At 41.3% G+C, this 23,350-nt stretch overlaps 1 protein-coding gene across 1 annotated transcript in view; it reads left to right on the top strand.

Moving 5' to 3' along the window:
- ldlrad3 (low density lipoprotein receptor class A domain containing 3) overlaps positions 1 to 23,350 on the top strand; it is a 128,566-nt gene that overhangs the window by 40,776 nt on the left and 64,440 nt on the right. Inside the window, exon 2 of the mRNA XM_079568533.1 lies at positions 5,797 to 5,943. Coding sequence (XP_079424659.1) covers positions 5,797 to 5,943 — 147 coding nt within the window. The remainder of the gene's footprint in view (positions 1 to 5,796; positions 5,944 to 23,350) is intronic.

Raw genomic sequence — 23,350 nt, 5'->3', positions numbered from 1 at the left:
CTGTACATAGGGAACATAAACAACTCATGAATGAATCTATGGCTTATGAACACCATAAATTGTGAATATTAGGAAGCATTTTGTGGAAATGTGTATTTAAAATTTCCTAATTTAACTTTGTGATGGATTAGGCTTACAGTTGTATATAAATTACGTTACGCTGAAATCCTTGGTACAAACAGCACAGCGGGAATCTAGAAATACTATGTGCACAATTGGGGGAAGGCAGAGTTCTTTGTCCTTGACGGGGCTAAAGTGGACTACAATTTGCGAATGGTGGTGAAAGCACAGGTAGGAAAGGAGCCTGGCATAGATGTAAGGCAAATTGACTCTTTTTAAAGATATTCAAATTTTCCGAGTTTCACCTGTAGCTTAGAAAAGTTCCATGTTATCACTGATCCATGGGGCAAAGGGGCAAAAAATGTCCATGACAATTCCGTGGGTGAATTTTTCCAATTTCTGTTTTCCATTCTGCCTTTTGTTGTTTCTGTATTTTGGTTGTATGTGTATTAAAACTGTGGGTCTCTGTCCATAAGCATTGCGCTTCTAGGGATTCCCCTGTTACAAAAAGGACTTCAATATCAACAAAACTGAATGATATAAATTGTCATGTTTTGTAGAGAAATAAATAAATTGGAGACCTTCTTGCTGCGAGGCGAGAGCGCTGCTTTGCCACTGCACTATTATAATACCAGTCACTCGTAAACATTTGTAGCTTGACTCTCATTAAGAAAGATCATTGACTTGGTGTATGACACAAAGGGGACTGGGGTGCTCCTACATGTTACTCAACAGCCCCACTTTGAAAATACGAATAACACATTTCTGTAATCACCAGCTTGCTTCCACTCAACCCGCTCTGCCAGATCAGTTTTCCGAGTTTGTGTATAAGATGTCGAAATGATTTTTTCTGCAGCCCGCGGCGGAATTAAGTGTAAATATAGAATGGTAAAGTCATTCTGCCTCCCACTCTGTTTGCCCTCATGTGTTGTGTGGACGGGATGTTTGAGGGGTTTCTTTGTCAGGAAGAGCAAACACGATGAGGAAGGGCAGAGCCACGGGAGGTATGTGAGCATGGCTTTAGTCTATTTGCTCCACAAACATCAAATGTTGTTTAGATACGTGGAGGCTTCAGACATAAAATATCCACGCAGGCCGAAGGTGGTGTTTTTTGATCTGGGAGTTCTCGCCCTCCTACCAATGAGAAAAGTGTTCATTTCAGTTTCACCGTCAATTACTAGAAGCTTTCTATATTGCAAGAGACAAAGCAGAGGCTTGCATCACCCCCGTGGAGAATCAGAAGGTCGGGACGGCTCACTAAAGCAAACTTCTGCCAGGTGTATTCAACTTGCCACGGAGCAAGGGCAGCATGATGTAAGAACAGGTTATTTCTGTCAGGGGCTCCGCTCTGCTCTGGTGCATATCAAAACCCTGCACGGAGCAGGTGAGAGCCTAATTATTTTGTAGTGGATGAAAGAAAATTGCTTTTTGGGAAGATTATGTGCTCATTCTATTGCTAGAGAAAATAACTTTAATTGCATATGAGACTGAGTTTTCATGTCACAATGACACTGGAGGGATAAAAACTGAGGAATATGTTGGTTTAGAGCAGTGATTCTCAACTTGGGGGTCGGGACCGCCAAGGGAGGGGACAAATTTGGGGGGTCGCCAGATCATTTAGATAAAATAGCCATATTTTCATTAGCACATAATCTGATATTTTATTGTAGCATGTGTTTGCTATTTTACCTGTGCCATTATTTGTTCGTAGTTTGATGAATTTCATTATAGCCATTTGTTTTTTTTCTTAGTTTTTTTAAGAATTATGTAGGCTAATGTTTCTATTTCTCACGATGTGACCCGAGCAGGGGTCACGAACCCCTTTGACTGTTATCATGGGGGTCGCAGCTCCAAAAGGTTGAGAACCACTGGTTTAGAGCATCTGATCCATTTCTGTTGTTACTTTGCTAGCATAATATGAAAACAAAATATAACAACCTTATCCTAATGACAAACTAACAAACTGTGTTGATTTGCATATCTATCAAACCACTATGCATAGTTGCATAGTGGTTTGATAGATACACTACTTTACAGGATTAATAAGCACAGAACACAACCTGCTTGAAATTTCAAAATCACAAATTGAACAGATTATTTTGTAAAAAATGTAAAGGCAGCATTTTTAATAAGTGATGGCTGCTAACTGTATTGATAAATCATCATCGTAATTGCAATATTGGATGCCGCAATATCCACATTGCAAGAAAACAACTGACATTTAAAGCTGTACTAAGTAACTCATGCCCCTAGAGGCCATAAGCGCCACTGCAGGTGTCGTAGCATGTTACGGTTTTTACTCATTAATTGTCCGTGAGAGTAAATACTGCACTGACAGAAAAGACACAGGGAGAGAGGGTTAGCCTTTGCCCGATAGCCTGTTAGCTTCTGCTTCGTGATCCCATTAGTGTTTATTGGTGACTCCGACCCGGTTGCAGCGAAGTTGCAATTGCGGTTTTCTGGCCAGAGACACCAGGGGGAGATGAAAGACCCCCCAGTCATCCCATCAACACTTGTATTACCCCCAGAGGGACTACGGAAAGGATTTATTCAGGTAAACAGGTTACTTAGCACTACTTTAATCACATGTTGGTCCTGGTTTAGTTTTTTTTAGGCCTCTGTCTTCAGATTGTTTGCTTACATTTAATAGAATCATGCAAACAAATTAAGTTGGAAAATATTGCACAAAAGACGGTGACTGAATATTGCAATGTTTTTCTCATTTTGTGCAGACTTTTCGTGAATTATAAAACTATTCCATCTGTTACTTACTGTAAACATACAGTACGTGGCTTCCATCACGTTAGGTTCAAACTTCCTTTCTGGGGGTGCACTCTATGGCTCGTAATAAACTGACTTCCTAGCTCCACTTGTGCCGCGGGAAAAGCATTTCCACCCACAACTCCTTCCTTATTACCTTCTATAGTTCTCTTTATGGCCTAAACTCACCACCACAGTGTGTCAAACCTCAGCCTATAGCCCATGCTTCACACCCTGACCCATTATACCAGCTATTCCAGCCCTCATGTCCTCGGCAAATATCTTTGCATCAAGACATAAATATGCTCGGCTTCTTTTTTGTTTGTTTGCTTGTCTATGAGAGGTCTATGGAGCCTGCATGCTTATCTTCAGCTGTACTGCGATATCGGCAGGGTTTAACTTGACACCAGCGCCCACAGCAGTGTTAACACTCAATGACCCTCTTTGCATTTGTATTCGTGCAGGCGCGCTGTTTATTTGCCCAGAATGATACGAGCTTCGGCGCCTCTGATGTTGCTGTATTCAAAGTGGAGATATGGTATTGCACTGTGAGTACATGCAACTATTTTTCATAGTGCTGCCGGACATAGAAGTGCTTTTCTGGAGTCTATAGAATCAACATATTGGTGTTGCTTTGGGATTGCATAATATTAAAATACTTAACAAAAAAGTACGTTTTCTTGTTCAACTTGTGTGACAACAAAACTAAATTGAAACAAAGAGAGGACAAATGATGTGCTGTGACTTTGCCGTGTCATTATTCAACATAGATGTGGCTTTAGTGTACTGTGTGTGCGATTGAAGTTGCAATGATCATTGATGTGTTTCAAATGTGCAAAAATCACAAATCTATAACCGCGGTTTCAAAACCCGTGCAAGAGAGAGGAGATATTTCTTCTTACCTACTTTACTTTGTCAAGAAAGAAAGCTAAACTTGTTAGACCTTGACTTAGACTTTGCTGATCCACAGGGGAAATTACTTGGTCATGCTGCTCAGAGTCAGAGGTATTACATTTTTCTGTCTAAATTATATTTGGATTCCTGACCGGTGCCACGACTGGTGAAAGTTATCTGAAATATTTATATTTTTTTGTTTTATTTGATGTTTAAAGTAACAGGCCACCGTTTTTCCATACTGAGACATGTTCTTACCTGAGCTTCGACGAGATGAAACGTACCTGTCTGGTCTTTGTGCGTGCCCGTGGAAGAGTGGGGTACAGTAGCTTCCAACTTCCCCCCTGTTTGGAGTTTACTGGGAGAGGCCAAATGCTAACAACATCTTTGGTCGTTGTGCGTGACTGAGGACACGCACAAAGACCAGACAGATACACATCAACTCGTCTAACCTCAGGTAAGAACATATCTCAGTATGGAAAAACGGTGGCCTGTTCCTTTAACCGGGCGCATTTTCTCCAGTTCGGCTTTACCCAAATCTAAAAGCCTCTTGAACAAAGTGTCAAAATAGTGACCAAAATGAGGATAAAACAAAAAAGCAACAAAATGCCCAGAGAGCAACAATAACACAATTAAAACAGCGTGAAAAACATGACTAAAAATGCGCAAGAAAGCAAGGGAAAGAAAACAATGAAGAGAGCTAAAAAAAAGAGACAAAAACAAGACAAAATGAACTAGAAATGCAATGGCTGCGCCATTGCGATTGACTGCGGAAATGCGGGAAGCGAATGCAGAAATTGCATAAACTCTTCAAATTGCATAATCTGTTTTGCATAAACTGGTAAAATGCATAAAATGTCATGTTGCATAAACTGCATAAAGTGGTAAAATGCATGAATGGGATAATTTGCATAAACTCTTAAGTTGCATAAACGCTTTAAAATGCATAAACTGGTTAAATCCCATAAAGTGGTTACTTTGCATAAATTATTAATGTTGCATAAACTTTTATATTCCATAAACTGGTCAAACTGTTGAAATGGCCTCAGTGCTTGATTGGCAGAAGCTGCACAAATGGCTGAAAGTCCTGGAGTCTCCCCATTGGCTGGATTCCCCCATACACACCAATGCAAAAATTTCAAACTCCCGTATAAAAAAACTGGAAAACTGCAGAAGGCCAATTTTTTCTCAAAACCCACAAGTTGCAGAAGCTGAACATGCACAAAGTGCAGAAATTGCATAAAATGCAGAAAAAAGTGCAGAAAAGCATGGATTTGCGGCAGCCCCATTATAAGTCAATGGGAAAAATCTCCGACATTTTGGCCGATTGCGGAAAAACCGTAAGTTGCAGAAGTCCCAAAAGTAATAGCACCCTTCTCCTCAACATGCGGAACGTTTTGATGCATAACTTGCATAAATTGCACAAAGCATGAAGGTGCTGAAAGCTCTAGAAAATCGGGAAAAAGATGGAAGAGGAATAATAATAAAGAACATGAAAACCAATAATTGACTGCGGAAGAATTCCGCAGTCAATCAAAAAGAGAAAAAAAACCACAACAAAAATGTGACAAAAAACGCGCCGACAAAAAAATGACCATCACTTTTGTAGGTCTTAACTTTCAAATGAGGCCCTGGTCTGTAGGCTGTAAGCTCCAGTCGAGAAACATTCGATTCGGGAAATGCCAAACTGGATAAAAAAAAAAAGTGGTTTTGCTTGACAGGGCAGCACAGGGTGAAGGGTTTGTAGAGAGGAGAGATGTTCAGCAAATCGCCAGTGCCATGACTCGAACCCATGAGCGTCGTGCCATTATGTGCTACAGTCGCACTTAACAATTGATCGAAATTGAATCGCAATAAATTGGATCAGACTATGGAAGATCTGAGTGGGACCATTTTCAGACAATGACTTTGCGTAAAATTGTTGTTGCTACTTTACTTTGCCAGTCAGCTCAATAATCAATGCTTATATCAACTTTTATGGGCTGTCGCTTGTATATAATGTTGAAGGTGGCTCCCAAAAAAAAAAAAACAGTACCCAGCTCTGTATCTCACTTAACAAAACGTCTTCCCTTTACCCAACAGAGGCCCAGCTGCTCCCGGGGAACAACTTCACCACCGAGTGCAACATCCCCGGGAACTTCATGTGCGGCGACGGCAAGTGCGTCCCTGGGGGTTGGCAGTGCGACGGGCTGCCCGACTGCTTCGACAAGAGTGATGAAAAAGGCTGTCGTAAGTCTAACATTTTGAGCCCTATTTTCAAATCTAGAAATCTCCATTCACCATTAAAAAAAAAAGGAACCCCAGCTGATCGTTTACCAGACCCCCGGCCACTTTTTTGAGCGCCAGGGTCGAGCTTAATACTATCAAAGGGAAAGCGGACGATTACCAGTGGGCAAGGCAGGAGTAGCGCATGCATAATTCTTCTACTGTAAAGCCAGAGTAATATTGGAGTCTTGATCTTCCTCTTAGCCGACTTTGATCTTTTTCGACTGCCTCTCCTCCCCCCATATCCAGCCGCTTCCTCTGCCTCATTGTTGCACAAAGATGGGATTGCGAAAGTACACGGACTTTCGTGGGCCTGACTGCAAATTCCAGAATGCTGATAAGTCCGTACCTCATATCCTGCTATCCCCTCACCTCCTTTTTATCTGATGATCTCTGGGGTTCGGTTGCTAATTCGCTTCACAGAGGCTTGTTTTCAATTACACCGGCCGTGCCCAGATATTCAAAGGGATTAGATTTTCTCCCTGAGCTAATTCTCTATTTCATTTTTCTGTGTGTGTGTGCAAGATTTCTTTTTAAAATTTAATAGCAGAAACATTTTTTGGGGGGCAATTTCTTTTGAGAGACAATTCAAACACATCTTTGTTTGATTGACACGCCTTGGGATTTTGTGTGTGTGTTTCAACTTTAGGGAAATTATGAAAGTGTAATAAATGAAAGAGGTGGTATTATTTTTTTGGTAATACTCTTGTTGGTTAGAAAATGCAATATTGATGGGAAAACAAATGAAACAAAATATCAAGTAGTTTCACTTGCTGAGTTTCAATTTCACGGCATTTCCCTTTAAGCCCCTCCCACTGCCCTTCTCTTACTGTAGCGTCGCAGCTGTTTCAATGTTTTAATGAAGAAACAAAAAAACAAAAATGTGTGAGTGCGGCTCGTGTGGCTGCATGAGAGGAAGCAAGAGATCGAGAGGCGAGGGAAGCATTTCCTGGTGACATAGGACCTCAGGGCGAGCTTTTTGGGAAAAGGAATAGTCTCTGAAGAAGATTCATCGATTACTGAAAGATGTGCGAGTGTGTTGAAACACAGCTCCAGTTTTGTTTTTGATAAGAGGACAACATTGGTAAAAGCCGCTACAATGAGCCGCTTTGAGGAAACATTTTTTTTCTTAATTTTTTTCATTTATTTATTCATTTGAACAGAAAAGTGTTTCAAACATTTCTTGCAGAAGAAAGAAAATGAAACAAGACTATTGTGCTTAAAAGGAGTTGAAAGAAGTTAAAAGAAAAAAAAAACTCATTATCTCTCATTCATTGTAACATCACATGAACTTTCAGCATATGCTTGTGCATTAATATAAATTGTTTATGATCATGCAAAAATGTCATAAAGGATTTCTCCTTTACAGTCGTACAAAAAAAAATGCACCATGCGGTACTTTATACCAAGGCACATCTCTTTTCACATCTCTTTCATTCTGATCACACAAAATATACACACACACATATATATATATATATATATATATATATATATATATATATATATATATATATATATATACACCAATATCGCTCAGCCCTGCTATACCAAATACCCATTTATACAAGCTCTGCATAGTCATATAGTATATACGTTTTTCCACACTGAGATATGTTCTTACCTGAGCTTAGACGAGTTGATACGTACCTGTCTGGTCTTTGTGCGTGCGCTCAGTCACGCAAAACGACCAAAGATGTTGTTAGCATTTGGCCTCTCCCAGCATATTCCTATAAACGGGGGTGAAGTCGGGGCACGCACAAAGACCAGACAGGTACGTATCAACTCGTCTAAGCTCGGTTAAGAACATAAATCAGTATGGACACAAACAGTGGCCTATTCCTTTTAGATTAAGATTTTGCTTACAATCCTTGTATATTCATATCCAGGCAACCACACACAAAAACAAGTGTGTGTCTGTCTATGAATGTAACAGTAATTATGATTGTTCAACACCATACTTTTCAAAGAGAATGTCTTTACACGTTCTTTTTTAGTGTTTTGCTCTGGTTATATTCAAATCCAATATCGGCTTTACTGATCGCATTTAGAATGTTTATTTATTTACAATAATAATTGTATAATACACTTGAGGTCAGACAACATTCATTTAATGATAAAAGTAATTTAAAAAACATGCATTTCTGGTCATAAATATGCCGTAGGTGTTGCTAAAAGTCCCTAGTCCCTAGACACACAGTGGAGGTCATCCAACAAAAGCAAACACCCATTAAAATCGTAAATCATCTGAAATGATTCTTTAACCTCGTTGCTCTGTCCAACTCGGGTCATCGGACGTGATTTTCCCAACCTCAAATAACCGGAAAATTAATCTTTATTACCTTAGTTGTGGGACACACTACCATTAGCCTACTTTAGAAATATTAATCATGGCTACTCTGTATTTTACTTAAGCAAGCATCTTTTTCCTAGTGATTTATGGAGGGGCAAAATCTCCAAGAGGTCGATGTTCTTTCATTTCGACTTCAGCTTTCCTCCAATGACCTGCACGGCTACTGTAAAGCTGACCTGGTGAAGTCATCAAAATAAATAGCCTCTTCATACGTTTGCTGAGGCTCCTGTCACCAGCTATAGGTCATTGGAATGGAAGAAAAAAGCTTGATATAACGCTATCTTACCTAACACAGAGCTACCGTTCAGAGATAGTATTGCGTTTTGTGGGTGCTTTGGCGCTTATTTGTCCAATTCCAAGAAATGATAATTAGTGTTGCTCAAAATCGGGGCCGGGGAGTAAAAAGTTCTGCTTTCTAGTTTGAACTGCCCTACATTTTGTTGTTTTGGCATCAGGTAATAGTTACAAAAAATAGCAGTTACCTGTAGGATTGAGCCAATGATCACAATAACACTGATATTGCAATATTTAAGAATGAATATTGTACTTTTTCCCTCATGTTGTGCAGCCCTACTTTGTGTGATGTCATGATGGCTGTAAAAAAAACTTGAGCAAATTCATTATGAAATATTGAGTGATGTTTTTCTCTGAAGCACTGCATCATTTACCATCCCATTAGCTACTAAAAACATTGCACGGCCATTGCATCATTTCTGCTTACATTAGAGCTAACCATGTGTCAGTACAACACGTCAATGTCGGAGAGGCGTCTGTGTTTTCAAACAGGTATTTCTCAATGACATCGACGATCTTACTGTCAAAATGCTTTTCATGTGCATTGTCAACATGTGTGTGCGTCACCTAGTCGGCTGTAAGTGGGCCTTATTATTGCTGTAATAGAGGGTTAGTCCCGAGTCGATACCACTTCACAAAACCCCTGCCGACTGTCTGGCTTCATTACGAGAGCTATAGGGACAGACAAGAGACAAGGAACTAGGCATTCTGGGGAAAAGGAAGGCAGGCAGTCTCATTAGCGGCGTGTCTATTGTCTACACAGACAGAAAAAAAAACAAAAGAAAAATGCCTCAGAAATAGCGCTCTTCAGTCATAATTAAAAAGTTATTCTATTTCTTGTGGTGTAGGTGGCAGTAAATTGGCTGGTAATGATGACAGTTTGTTGTTTTTGCGTGCTGCCCTTCTGTCTGAGCTGGAGCTGCAGAAATAAAAAATGATAAAACTGATTTCTCTTGTGAAGCTCGGAGACATTTCAGTGACCTTGTGTTTATGTATTCAAATAAACATTAGGCTGGGGACTATCAGCATCAGTCTTTTGCAGAAACATTTTTTATTTCCAAGCTCCATTTTGCCAAAACATTGTGTCTGTGTTGGTCACATTCTGGACAAAATTAGCTCTTTTTATTCTTTTGAAATAGCAGAATATTGCTGCATACAGCATTGTTATGGACACGGCAAACCACAGCCAGATGATGTTATGTTTTATGTCTCTACTGTGGCATATTGTGGGCCGTGGATGAATTCTGTTGCTCATGGACACAACAGCAACAATTTGGTGAAGCTCGACCAACACCATCGCAACCCCCATTAAATAGGGCTGGACTGTTTTGTATCGTATCGCAATACTTTTATCTGCAACGACAAGTATCGATGCTTGATCAAGTATCTCGATACTTGATCAAGTATTGCAATACTTTCAATACTTGTGTTTGGAGGCATTTTTGTCCTGCACTCCTTTGTTTTCCATTAACAGTTACAGCATTTTGTTACATTTTGTGTTAATGCACTTTTCAATCTTAACACGTAAATAAATTGGTTTATAAACTTTGGACACTTTTTAAATGTACACATTTTAAGGTAAACACATTACTTCATCATGATCACTTACTCTATCATTATATGTATCAGATCGGCCCCTGACTATCGCGATACGGGTCGGATTGTGACAAAAGTCCCTGCCCTAGTATTACATTTCTCTATTCAAAAATGTTTTCATGTTGCATAAATTGGTTATGTTTCTAAGTTTAAGTTAAAGAGGTTAAAGTTGCTAAGCAGAGGAGCTTCCTGAATGACATGGAGTTGACATGTATCGGGGGCAAACCTTTAGAGCATAGGTGTCAAACAAGCGGCCCGCAAGATGACTTAATCCGGCCCCTAACCAAGTAAATGTAAGTCTCTAGCCTATTCCTGTGCGGTGTTATGTTTATTAAGGAAATAACCAGTGTGCTAATTCCAACCACTAGGGAGCAGCTTAAATAAAAAAGAAAAAGGAAAAAATTCCATGTATGTCCAGCAGAGGGCACTGACATAATAAGAGATAGGATATAAAGAACACATTATAGCCACGTGGTCAATGGTCAGTCTGCCCCAGGGCAGCTGTGGCTACAATAGCAGCAAAGTATGGAGTGAATGAATAATGAGTACAGTTGTGACACAGGCTTGTAAAGTGTAAGCCGTTACTATTATACATTACAGTCCTGTCGGGCTTTTGACCAAATCATCACTTTTTAAAATCACAGCTCATTATAATTAATTTAATGGAAAAATGTTTTTTCAATAGTATTTTCCTGGTTGCATTATATGCAACTTGGATTTCGGCCCACAACCCAAATGAGTTTGACACCCCTGCTTTAGAGCAGCTTTGTCCGGCTGAGGAACTTTGTCCCATGTGCATCCCCCGACACTGTGGGCTCAAACGGCTCTACATATTCTAGTGCATTTTGCAGTGGGAGAAAGTTGAGCAGAATTAAGTTCAAGTTAATATTGGTGCGGCCCTCTGACTTAATTCAGGTTATTCATGTGGCCATTTAGCCTGGCTAACACCAGACTAAAATCACAAGTGATATTTAGTCTGGGGACCACCAATTCATTTTCTCGTAGGAGAGGTGTGGTTTACGATCGTCCATAGTCGTTTATTGGGCGATACGAAAAAAAAAAAAATAAAGTCTCATGCGTCTGCACGTAGCCCCAGCCAATCATATCATCGTATGAGATGACGTATGACGTACCCGCTGTAAACTTTTGAGCTAAATTATTTAGAACAAGGTCTAAAGCTTGATCAAAAAATACCATCGTGTCTGCTGCTGTCATGTTGGATCCGTAAATAAACTTTTTTTTAAATTATCCGTAAATAAACTACAAGCTTCCATATATCGAATAGCGCGTCATCGTCTTGCCGTCCCTCCTCGCTCTGTGATTGGTTCCCAAATCCACCGGAGATTTGGCCATGGTCCCCAGGCTGTTGTGCAGTTCGAAATAATTCGAGCGCACACAGCAGCCTGGTGTTAGCCAGGTTAGTGGCCATTGGTAAACATGAATTGCCCACCCCTGCTTTAGAAGGAGGGAGATGGGACTGAATCAAACTAAAGGGTTACCCGTGCAAACCACAGCTCCAGGTTTGTTTTTGACAAGGAAATCATATAATATTCTAAAAAGTTGCATTTTCAATAATAAATTGCTCATGCAACCATTTTACCTGGCAGACTTCCTATTTCATTATGCTGCGACGTGGCCTCACAAGCCGCTTGTTTTCTGTTTTGATGCATTATTCCTCTATAAATAAGTCCTCTGTTGCTCTCAGATGGTCAGGTTTACTCACCTAACAATGACAGGTCTCTCTCTCCCCCGCAGCACTGCCAGTCCCTCCTGTTTGTTTGTTGTGCGCTCCCCCGCAGCACAAAGTCAACCTGCATTATCTAAACTGCCCTGTAGCGAGGAGACAATCCACTGTGTGTGATGCTGGCACCTATCTGAGCGATTATGAAGTTTATAAATAATGAGAGAAACCCATTAATATGCTTCAGTTAGGCCTTACAAAGATTTTGGTTTTGTTCGAGAAAAGCGTCTTTATCCACGATGCAAGGTAATTCTTAGTACATTGTCAATCCGATCTTGCTCTAAACAATGAGATCCAGAAAGCTGCTGGTTCAAGTGGGAGTCTATTGTTCACTTTATTGTTACTAAATACTGTTTCTCCTCTGATCGCATTTTCCAGTCACAGACATGAGCATACACAAAGACCCGGCTTTCTTCAAAAGCTCTGCCAATCATGCAGAAAAACATAGCGTTGCAAACATCTATTTGTTGTTTGTATTCTCTTGTAGCATTTCAAACATCTTTCTTTGTTATTGTCTTGTAGTTCATTGGTTGTAATTGGTACAATCTGTTCGTCAGGCAGTCCAGGTTGTGTTGTTCATTTAAATCTAAGCCTCACCATTGAATGCAATAAGGAAGAATTGTTGTTCAACAGCGTACGATAAAAGTTTCATAGTTTTCTATTTACTTTGAATGAAGGCTGAATGAAGTATCCAATCTTGACTTTGAAATCACGTGTGTTCAGAGAAGCTGCTGCAGATTGCAAAAGTGTGCAGAGACCTAGACCCCCTGGACCAAGGGTCAGAGTTCAGGCTGAGTCTCTATATAAAATCTGCTTTTTATATTGCAACCTCGGCCGGAATAGGCAAGTAATATCTCCGCTGTGCGTCTTATTGCGTTAAATATAGGCTTTATTGTGTTAGTGTCCAGCTGTGAGGGGCCCAGACTCCTGTTATCAAATCAGCCCACTGCATTAGATGTGGCGTGTGTGTGTGAGTGATTGGTAGTCATGAGTCTGAATATATACTCATATAAAGAGGCTTTATAGACACCAGTTTGGTGCATCCATAGAGAAGTGTTCGTTGAATGGGTCCCACCTTATCAGAGACTTATGATTAGAGACGGCAAATGTGATGTAAGTTGTGTTCCACTCACACAGATCTTACACATATTTTTAGAACCTAGAAAGTCTTGGCTTTCAAATGAAGTATCACACTGGCATATAGGCTGTAAGCTTTCCAGGCAAGAAGCTTTGAGAATTGGATATATGCATAATTTGAGATAATAATGCTAAACCTAGCTCTAACCCAAAGGATAACAATATAAAGCACAATATGTAGATTTATTAATTCAGTGCATGTATATATGCAGTGCCAGTAGTGTCTCTGTCTTTCGGTTCCGTTTTCCAAGGTTTGTAATTCAATATCTACTACAGGCTTTTGTAGTTGTTGTGTCTTTTAGCGTCACACTTCGCCTTGTGTTTGCTTTATTGTGATTGGTGGAGAAGACTGTAGGCCTAAAGTAAAAGCCAACTCTGTAAATGCACCTGAGTATGACTGAGGGCGAATGAATGATGATAAAATACTTTGGGAATCTTTTATTTCCGTGGTAATCCATTAATATTATTTTATGTATGTATTATATGTTCTTTGGTTATATGTAGCATTGTGAGTGGTGTGCCTAATAAACTGGCCAGTCCTTGTGGATTTAGTCAAAATGGCACAGAACAGAAGCTGAGTGAATGTGCTGGGCCTCACATGCAGGGTTAGCCTCTGTGGCCGGAGCAGTGCACTCCGGAGGGAGTGGGCCAGAGTACTAGAATGAAGTGTATAAACGCTGCGATGTGGTGGTCCTCAGGCTCAAGCTCCTGCACTTAAAAGCACCAACGGTTTAAGTCTGCTTTGAATTCCTGAGCCTATAGTCGAGCCAGAAGTCACAGCATAAAGGACCACACACTGTCAATGCAGCAATCACAGGTTGTCATGAGATCTTTACTCATGTCACTTGTGCAACTCAGGGGTTTCTACTAAGGCTATTTGAAGTCTTTCTATAAAAAAAAAACACTGATTGATGAAACACATTACACAGGGGTGACGGAGATGGCAACTATTCAACTTCAAGCTGGGTTTACTTAAATATTCATTGCTGGTTGTGGTATGAAGGGCATCATCTGTAAAAGTAAAATTATTTGAATAATTGTGATTGTAACATATGTGCTACAGCTACTCCCCTCCGGAAGATACAGGTTTCTGTCTGTGTGAACTAAGCAAGCACAGCCTAGCATTACATCGCTTTAATTAAGCCGTTGAATGGCATTGAAAGCAAAATGTCTTATATTTTTCAACGCCAGGATTTTAACCGAGTGACTCTGACTCTGTTGTATTTTTGCTCTCTGCACATATTTGAGCATCTCTACCCCTGCACAAAAGAGAACAACAGAAAGAATATTAAAGTATCAGAATGTGAGCTTCAACAATACTTCTTTGCTCACCTGCAACCCACAATGAAAATCCCCAGAGACGGATTCATACAGCAGCAATACACAGCTTTATTCTTTTCATAACGCCTTCGTCTCATGGGCTTCGACCGATCTCTGTGTGTCCAATATGAAGGTGATATAGAAACCAGTGCACTGACCACAGAAGCAGATCTGCCTCTGGATGAACCACCCCAGTCCTGCACAGGATTTAAAGGTAAGATGTACAGTGCTGTGCAAAATTGTTAGTCAGGGTCCAGGGATAAGGATTTCTGTGAGCTGTAAGACATAAAATTGCTCACATGGTGGCTTCGGTTTCTCTGACCACAACAGTGGGTAGAGCGGGTCGTCTCGTGATCAGAAGGTGCATACTGCCGTTGTGTCCTTGGGCAAGACACTTCACCCACCTTGCCTCCAGTGTCTGCGCACATTGGTGTATACTTTAGTTATTTATTCGCCCCCCTTTGGCTAGTCTCATTTGACCAAAGCACCTTCTTCCCCATGTTTGCTGTATCCCCCATGTGGTTTCTTCTAAGACCAGATTTGTGCAGTGTATGACTAATAGTTGTTTTGTGGACAGTTTCCCCCACCTGAGCTGTAGCTCTCTGCAGTTCATCCAGGGTCATCATAGGCTTCTTGGTAACAGCTCTGGTCAGTGCTGTCTTTATTCGGTCAGTAAGCCATACTCTTGGCGTATTTAGCTGTACTATGAGAGATGTTCAAAGCTTTGGAAATCTTTTTTATAACCTAACCCAGCTTTATACTTCTCAATAACTTTATCCAGGACCTGTCTGGTGTGTTCCTTGGACTTCATGATGCTGTCTGCTCCCCAATAGTCTCTTAACAGGCTCTATTTAGTCATTGGGTCATTCAGAAATCATCAGGCAACTTCTCAAGGCAATTGGTTGCAATAAAAGGAAAGGGGGGTAGATACTTTTGGAATCCCTAACCCTAAAATGTTCAAAAACATGTATACATTTCATTTCACTTCACGATTCTGTGTCTCTTAGTGTGTGTCTTTCATGTAAAATTTAAACTCAATATATTTATGTTTGTGGTCCATAGAGTGGCAAAATGTCGAAAAGTTAAAGGTCGCGGATACTTTTTCAACCCACTGTATGTTATGAACGTTATTTATTCAACTTTGTACTTTCTTGCGTTGATGTGCAGTGTCATCGTCTTCCAAACCGAGTGAAGTGTCTGCACAAGAGACTCTTGATATGAATGTCCTCGTAATGTGTTATAATTAATACTTTAATCATAGCTGCTGCAATATTGATCAGCATCTTTTATTCCAGATCTGCCGCGCGTTTTTTTGATGGAACAAAGCACGTCTCTACTCGCCCATTAGTGACAGATTAGGGCTGAAATGATGGCTACAGACTATTCCGAGCCAAGACATTCTGTTTTGTCACTTTGCGGTGGTGCAATGGGGTGACTGCCAGTTCACAACGGCACTTTTCGCAGTGCATTGCCTTTTTGCGATGAATATTGCTGCGGGGGTTATCATCCAGCATGTTCAGTTCTTTTTATTGGAGTCAGAAGATCATTTAGGGATAAAGTATGGGGGTACTTGGTTATAATAAAGAATGATTGAGACAAAAGGTAATCTGATTAGTTACTTTAGTTTTAAAAGCAGATCAAGCCTTAGGTCTGCTGCTCTTAGATGTCGGGAAAAATCATCAAGTTTGAGCGTTTGACATGGAGTTTTTTCATGGACGACGGCCCACGATATTCTTTGCTTTAGACGTGATCAACTCAAAATAATGCCTGTATTCCCACCAGGGATCTGCCGTTTTCAGTTGTTTTTCTAATTTTCTGACATATCTGTCAAAATCGAGATCAATAGTTTTTTGATTAAAGGGGCCTGATGCAAGTTGGCCATTTTATACTCACTACTGCCACCTCAGGTCATACGTGTAACTGCACCTTCTACATTAAGCTCATGCATGACGGCAGTTCGGACCCGAAGTAACAACTTTTTGAGTGAAGTGCAGGATTTTAGAGGCAGTTGTGGTGAACAGGTCTGGGCTCATTCGCCATTAGGACATGGCTGGAACATGTAGGGGGAGGAAAATACATCATTTTTTAACATTTTTAAACTCTGTATAGTCCCTTTAAGCCAGGGGTGTCCAAACTCTTTTCATGGGGGGCCGCATACTGAAGCGTACACAGGGTGAAGGGCCATAGATCGGTGGTTAGTGCCGCAAAACCTTTGACTAGCAGAGGTTTAAATTGCGCCCCACACCTTTATTTATGCTCAAAACCTTCATGCCAGCTCATTACGGGTTACTTAAAAGTAATCTAATACAGTTGTGGATTGTGAACCTTTTACAAACAGTGCACATGGTTCATCTGTGGCTTTTGTAGACTGCTATTCTCCTGTTTATTTTGTGAACACACGTCGAACATGTTGTACTTGGTTTTTTTTTAAATGGACAGACAAAGAGCGTTCCTGTTTGCTCCGAGTAGAGGGGAGCGGGGATGACGGTCAAAAAACATGGCAGCACAAACTCAAGGCTCACTGATAAAAATCCCAAATATGTTCACAGTTATTGTGATATAAATGCATTTTTTTTGTCAGTACACCTACGATTTAGTGCGCCCCATAAATGCACAAAGACAAGTGAAGCACGGACAAGTGATGGGGCTCACAGGGTTTTACGAGGAGCTCATTCCCCTCTAAGGAGGAGAGGCACATCACCAGCTGTGCCACGGACTGTCGCTTTTTCTGGGCAAACAGAAGTCTGAGCTGCACTCTGCAATAGGGCCAGCCAGGGTAGTGTCTCCTCCAGGTGGGAAAAGCCGGCGGGACTGTGTACAAATAAGCAGCTCTTCTCAAATGAGCCATCTGGTAGCCGTCTGAACGTGGATGCTTGTAAAAGGCTATAGTGATTCGTTACTCGCCAACGCGGGTCACAAAAACTTCGACTTAACCGAGGGATGCCTTACCCACAATGACTTTCCTCCTCCCAGTTTGGCCTGCACTACCCTCGCCCTTGTTGCTTACACCACTACTCCATTACCTATTGATTTCCTCCCGTCAGGACCGCTCAGCAAGGTCAGAGGAACCTTTTGAAGTCATTGGTCGTCTGGATAGTTTTCCCTTCCTCTCTCCTCTGCAGCCTCTGTTCTCTTCCCAACGCTCTCTGCCCTTGTTTTCCTCCTTGTTAGTCATCTTTCTTGCCTTCCTTAAGTCCTTGTCTGGCTCCTCTCCGTCCTGTCAATCATGCATGCACATCACGAGCCCGCGCTACCTACCTGTGCTGCTGAACGAGTGATTTCGCTCTCCCGGGAAAGTGCAAAGGAGGAGAGAAGGGGAGAAGAAGTGATGAGAAGGGCAATAGAGTGCAGTACATTTACAAGAAGAGTGGTGCTGTCGGAGCGCCCTGACGTGAATACTGAAGATGCCTAACAGAGGAGGAATAACGGAAAAAATGGAATAACAAAAAACAACTTTTGATGTTAGTTTAAGCTCTCTGTTGTGGGATATGTCCATCGTAGAGGTTCTACTCACCTCAAGATTCTTGTTCAGCATTAATGAAACTTTCGCGATTGTCCGATATATGACATTTAATTCCATGAACAAGTCTCCAGAAACCAGTTCACCACAAAACACTTCAATATTTTTTTGGGAACAAAGTTGAGAGTTCACAATTGTGTCCTTTGGCAAGACACTTCGTAAAACATTGTTTAATATACATTCACCCCCACGCTTTGTTTACACCACACCAATACACAACTATTGCCCACAGAGCAAAGGTTTTCTTAACTTCAAGGGTTTATTTCTGGGCCAGAGGCTGCTTTCGGAGCTTAAATGGTGAAAGTAAGCGTCAGCATGTAAGTAAGTAAGTAAACTTTATGTGTATAGCGCTTGTCGCAGACACAAAGTCACAAAGTTCTTACCTGAGCTTAGACACGTTGATACGTACCTTTCTGGTCTTTGTCCGTGCCCATGGAAGAGCTTGGTCGCTTCTAACTTCACCTTTGTTTGGAGCCATAGGAATATACTGGGAGAGGCCAAATGCTAACAACATCTTTGGTCTTTTTGCGTGACTGAGGGCACACAGTTCTTCCATACTGAGATATCTTCTTACTTGAGCTTAGACGAGTTGATACGTACTTGTCTGTGTGTGTGCCCGTGGAAGAGTGTGGTAGCTTACTTCACCCTCGTTTGGAGCCATAGGAATATACTGGGAGAGGCCAAATGCTAACAACATCTTTGGTCTTTTTGCGTTACTGAGCACACGCACAAGGACCAGACAGGCACGCATCAACTCGTCTAAGCTCAGGCAAGAACATATCTCAGTATGGAAAAACGGTGGCCTGTTCCTTTAAAACAGGTACGGGTAACCATCAATAGGTTCTTCCCAGAGGATCTCAAGCTCCGAGTCGGGCTGTAGGGCTTAATGAGGGCAACAATGTGAGAAGGACCTTGACCATGTTGGGCTCGAAATGTTAGCACCAAGATTTTAAATTGAACTCGAAATTCAACAGGGAGCCAGGGAAGAGATTTTAACACAGGAGTGACTGTTGGTGCTGGTCAAAAGTCTTGCGGCTGAGTTTTGGACTGACTGCAGTTGAGCCAGCTCCATTTTTTGTTGAGACACGTGAAGAGGCTGTTGCTGTAGTCCAGGCGTACGGACACAAATGCATGAATAATCATTTCAAGCTCTTCTCTGGATCAATGACCTTACGCAACTGAAAAAAGCAGTTCTTTTGTGTGACAAGTGTTTGGCAATATAGTGAAAACAATGGGGGTGTTTTGCCTGAGAACATGATGGCGTTGCAGTTGCTGGCTTTGGACCTACAACCTTTGGGCCTAAAACGGGCAATAGAATTCATTAAAAGTTACAAAATACGGTCAAAAAAGTGTTAGAATGTGAGCAAAACTATGGAAATCTCTCCAGGAGCAGATGCCTGGGATTTGTACCACCAGCCTCTCTTCCGTGAGAAAGGGAAAAAAGTAAGTAAGTAAGTAATCGTTTAAGACAGCAGTGTGCCCCAGCTTAAGTGATCTGACTTCTATAAAATGAGTGTTCAATATTTGGAACACTCAGATTTGGCTCTTCCCGTTAAACACCTACAATTCCCATCACTATTCATGAGCTTATTAATAAAATTACGAGGGAATCAACACACAAAAAAAAAGGATTTTGTCTCCAAGGTGCTTTTGTCCTTTCATCCACTTTTTCCTTTTTTTCTTTTTTGGTCTCACCTGCAGAAATCAGGTGGGACTGTTACTTCACTCGTTTTCATTTGCGCCTCAGAGCTGAACTCGAACTTTGGAACCCCTCCAGCGCCGCCCTCTCCGCTTTTTGTAAACAACTTCTACAGCGTCAGAACGAACGCGGGGAAACAACAAAAAGAATATTTGGCAAAAAGCTTCAAACTGGGGAACTGAGCGAGCGGTGACAGACGGTACTAAGATGGAAGGAATGCTAAAGTGTTTTCCGAGTTTGCATGCCCCTTGATTTCTCTCGAATATGTCTTTATATTTGTGGAAGTGCGCGCGTGGCTGTCAGACGTGTGTCCTCCACTACGTTAGCCTCTTACGCTCCCCCTTTTGTGAGCCTGTCCTTCATGTGACTTCTGAGCTAATTTCGAACACAAACACAGCACCAAGCCTGCCCGCGGTTAGTGGTAATGAGCTGGAGACTGCCAGAATGATAGCAGCTCGGTTTCTATCCCCCAAATGAAGATGGGCACTTAGGGTCTACTTTCATGCAGAGGTGGAGGAGAGGAAAACAACTTTTCGGAAACACTACTGTTAGCGGATTTCAGTGTGTTGTTAGTGCTAGATATCGTGTTGCCATTCCTCTTCAAAGCCTTAAGCAAACTCAAAAACAAGAATGACCAACATTCAACTCAAATTATTAATGGTTGAAATGGATGTTTGTGGGAGAAATAATGGTATTGCCTCGTATTAAACTTTTTATGTAAAAATGAAAGTTCATATTGGGGTGTATTTGACCTTTCAGTGACCCAGCGGCTTATTGAGTGGTTAGCTTAGCGCCTTTGCTTAACATCCTGGTGGCTCCAATGATGCTTCAGGATCAGTTTTATTTCAGGTTTATTAGGATTACTGCAGGAATGTACATGTAACCATGGATACGGTTCAATCAGCAGTGAATACCGAAAAATAAGTTGATCCTGGAGCGTCCTACAGGCCACGGGATGGTGAGTAAAGGCGCTATGCTAACCGCCCAAGCGTCTGATGTGTCACTGACAGGTCAAAAACATATTAATACCAGCTTTTTTTAATAAGAACTTGCACAATGCACTTTTAAAGGGACTAAATGGAAGTTGTCATTTTTATACTCGCTACTGCCACCTCAGGTCTTTACTTGTAACTGCAGTTTCTATATTAAGCTCGTGCATGACGGTACTTGAATTGACAACTTTTTGAGTGACAGTGCAGGATTTTAGTGGCAGTTGTGGTGAATAATGCCTACTTAATGCCATACTTAACGTGCGCACATTATTAGAAAGCGTTAGCAAAATAACTGATCCTGTCTAAATAAGGCTCTATTGGTTCTATTGGTTCTATTGGCTCTATTGGCGTTGCCCACTCTGGTTTAATAAAATCTTGGCTCTTGCAAGAATTGTGATTAGCCAAACAAAATAAAACATCTACATTTTTTTTTTGACAAAAACTTCTCCTGAAACAGTCAAGAGTCAAGGTAATGTTGGTTTTCTGTTTCAAATGGTAAGATCCCCTCATGGGCCAGGACTCCCCTAAAAAAAAAGTGTTAAGATTCTATTTCTATTTCCAGTTAAATGGATATTGAAATGTTGCCGTATCACATAGCGGCCCATAGTAACACAGGATCCATTGGAATTTGGAATCAAGACATCACAAATTGTCACGAAGAAGAGTTTTGTTTCCTCCCATCCAAAAAGATCGTACTTTCCCCAAATGTGTAGTGTATAATTCAGTAAAAACTGCATCACCAAAAAAAGTCAAAATCTGCATAAAGATTTCAGTATGAGCAGAAAAACTGAACTTCAGCAACACCACAACAGCCAGCCAAATTCTGAGCTTTGCATCATAAAATTCCTTTGTTTCGTTTCACTGTATGTACCCCACGCAATCTTTCGTTTGAAGTGCTGCTGGGCTGTGAGCTACACTCCCTGGACTCTAATGAATGCGATAGCCCCATGCGAAATGAGCTTTGGACAGTCAGAAGCCTCTGCTGTCCAGGTAAACAAAGGCTTTTAGTTGGCTGCAGACAGCACAGATCGGGCTTCCTCCCGGATTACATTTCATCTCGTCTCGCGGTTTTGTTATACCGAGCCCTCCCCACTTGCAACACATAATCGCAGCGGCTTGAAAGAGCTCATAAATCAGCCTACCACAATATATTGTAGAAAGGGAAAAAAGTGCGCCCCTGGCAGTTGAGGCGGCACAATGCCAAACTACGAGCGGGCCAATTTCGTCTTTGTATTCGGAGACTGTTTGGTGGCTTGTTTTGAGATGTCGCATATGTGTTTGCATGAGTGGCTCAATGCATTTTTTATTTAGCCCCGAAACCAAAAGTCTCATAAGACCGTCTGAACTAGTACAAGAATAGCACAAGTAATAAAGAAATGTAGACACCAAGCTTCACACTTATTACGATGCAAATGGATTTAAAGAACAGAATGTGTGACTAATTTTATAGGGTCTGTAGTGAATTTCTGCTCTATTTTCTAATGTATTTTACATTCTGCGTTGAAGCTCAATGTTAGAAAGATGTGTGACTTGTGGACAGTCAGCGTGACAACGTTTTTCTCACTGAAGTGCGTTGGTCACCGTGAATTGTTTTTGAGCTGGTGTGATCAGAAGTCTTGTGCTCCTCCATGTGGACATGGACTACATTATTATACTGTACAATACAAACTAGTTTTAGCTGGTGAAAGTTTTATTTATTTGTTTATGCTTAAGATCATGTTTATTGGATGAAATGTAGTTAATGGAGTTGTGTTCCTGATGGATTTAAAAAAGCATGAACTTAGGCTTTGGTCAACACGGCTGACGATGAAAACAATTTAGCTGCTGTCCTTTTTGGAACAAGCTTGCGACCCAATAAAAAAGGTTTTGCAACCCACTTTTGGGTCTTGACCATAGATTTTAGAATTATAGAATTAGATTATAGAATTAGATTAGCTGGTGTTCTATTCAGCCCCATTCATTGTAATGGTCCCAAGGCGTCTGTGAGACTTACATCTTCTTCTTCTTCTACAAAGCCTGTTCCTTAAAAGGCCAAAGAGGCAGGAAGCCCCGCGCTCGCAGGGTGGGCGGAGCCTCCACAGAGCTCCAGAGCTTGATTGACCAGCTCTGGAGCCAGTCAATGCTCTGGAAAGGCTTCCACTTTTAGGGCTAGTGTACAAGAAAACAGCGTGGTTTAAAATATTTCACCTACCCCAGCGTTGTCACATGGGTCATAGCGATTTTTAGAAAAAATAGCTCTTTGGAGCCAGGCTATTAAGACGTTCTAGGGAGGTCTGAAGTCCCATTGGAATCCTACTCTAAGTGTCTTTTGGAGTCGCCCCTGGCCACTAGGCACATCGGTCTTGATCCACCGGTTGGGAAACAAATGAATGCTCTTGAAATTGTTGTCTTAACAGTTCTTAAAGTTTGGGGACCGTCAGTTTGCAGTGAACAGATCTTTTAACGCTTTAACTAATCTTCCCCACTCCTCCCAGTATGCATTTATTTGCAGCGCTACATGCAATATAGGTATTGAACAATATTAAAGCTGTACTACCTGAGTCAAACTGTGAAAGTCGGAGGCAACAACTCAGCTGTTGCCTAAACGTGTTTCTAGTTCTCACAGACCCTCCGCACAGCCCGATTGTTCACTTGAGTGTTCACGGAGTTCATAACGAGACAGAGTTTAGACGTAAACATGGTAGACCGCCACTGCTATCACCGTGCTAATTTTTTAGCC

The sequence above is a fragment of the Gobius niger genome (genome assembly GCF_951799975.1).
Source record: "Gobius niger genome assembly, chromosome: 12".
Classification (NCBI taxonomy): Eukaryota; Metazoa; Chordata; class Actinopteri; order Gobiiformes; family Gobiidae; genus Gobius; species Gobius niger.
This window is presented reverse-complemented; position numbering and strand designations above follow the sequence as displayed.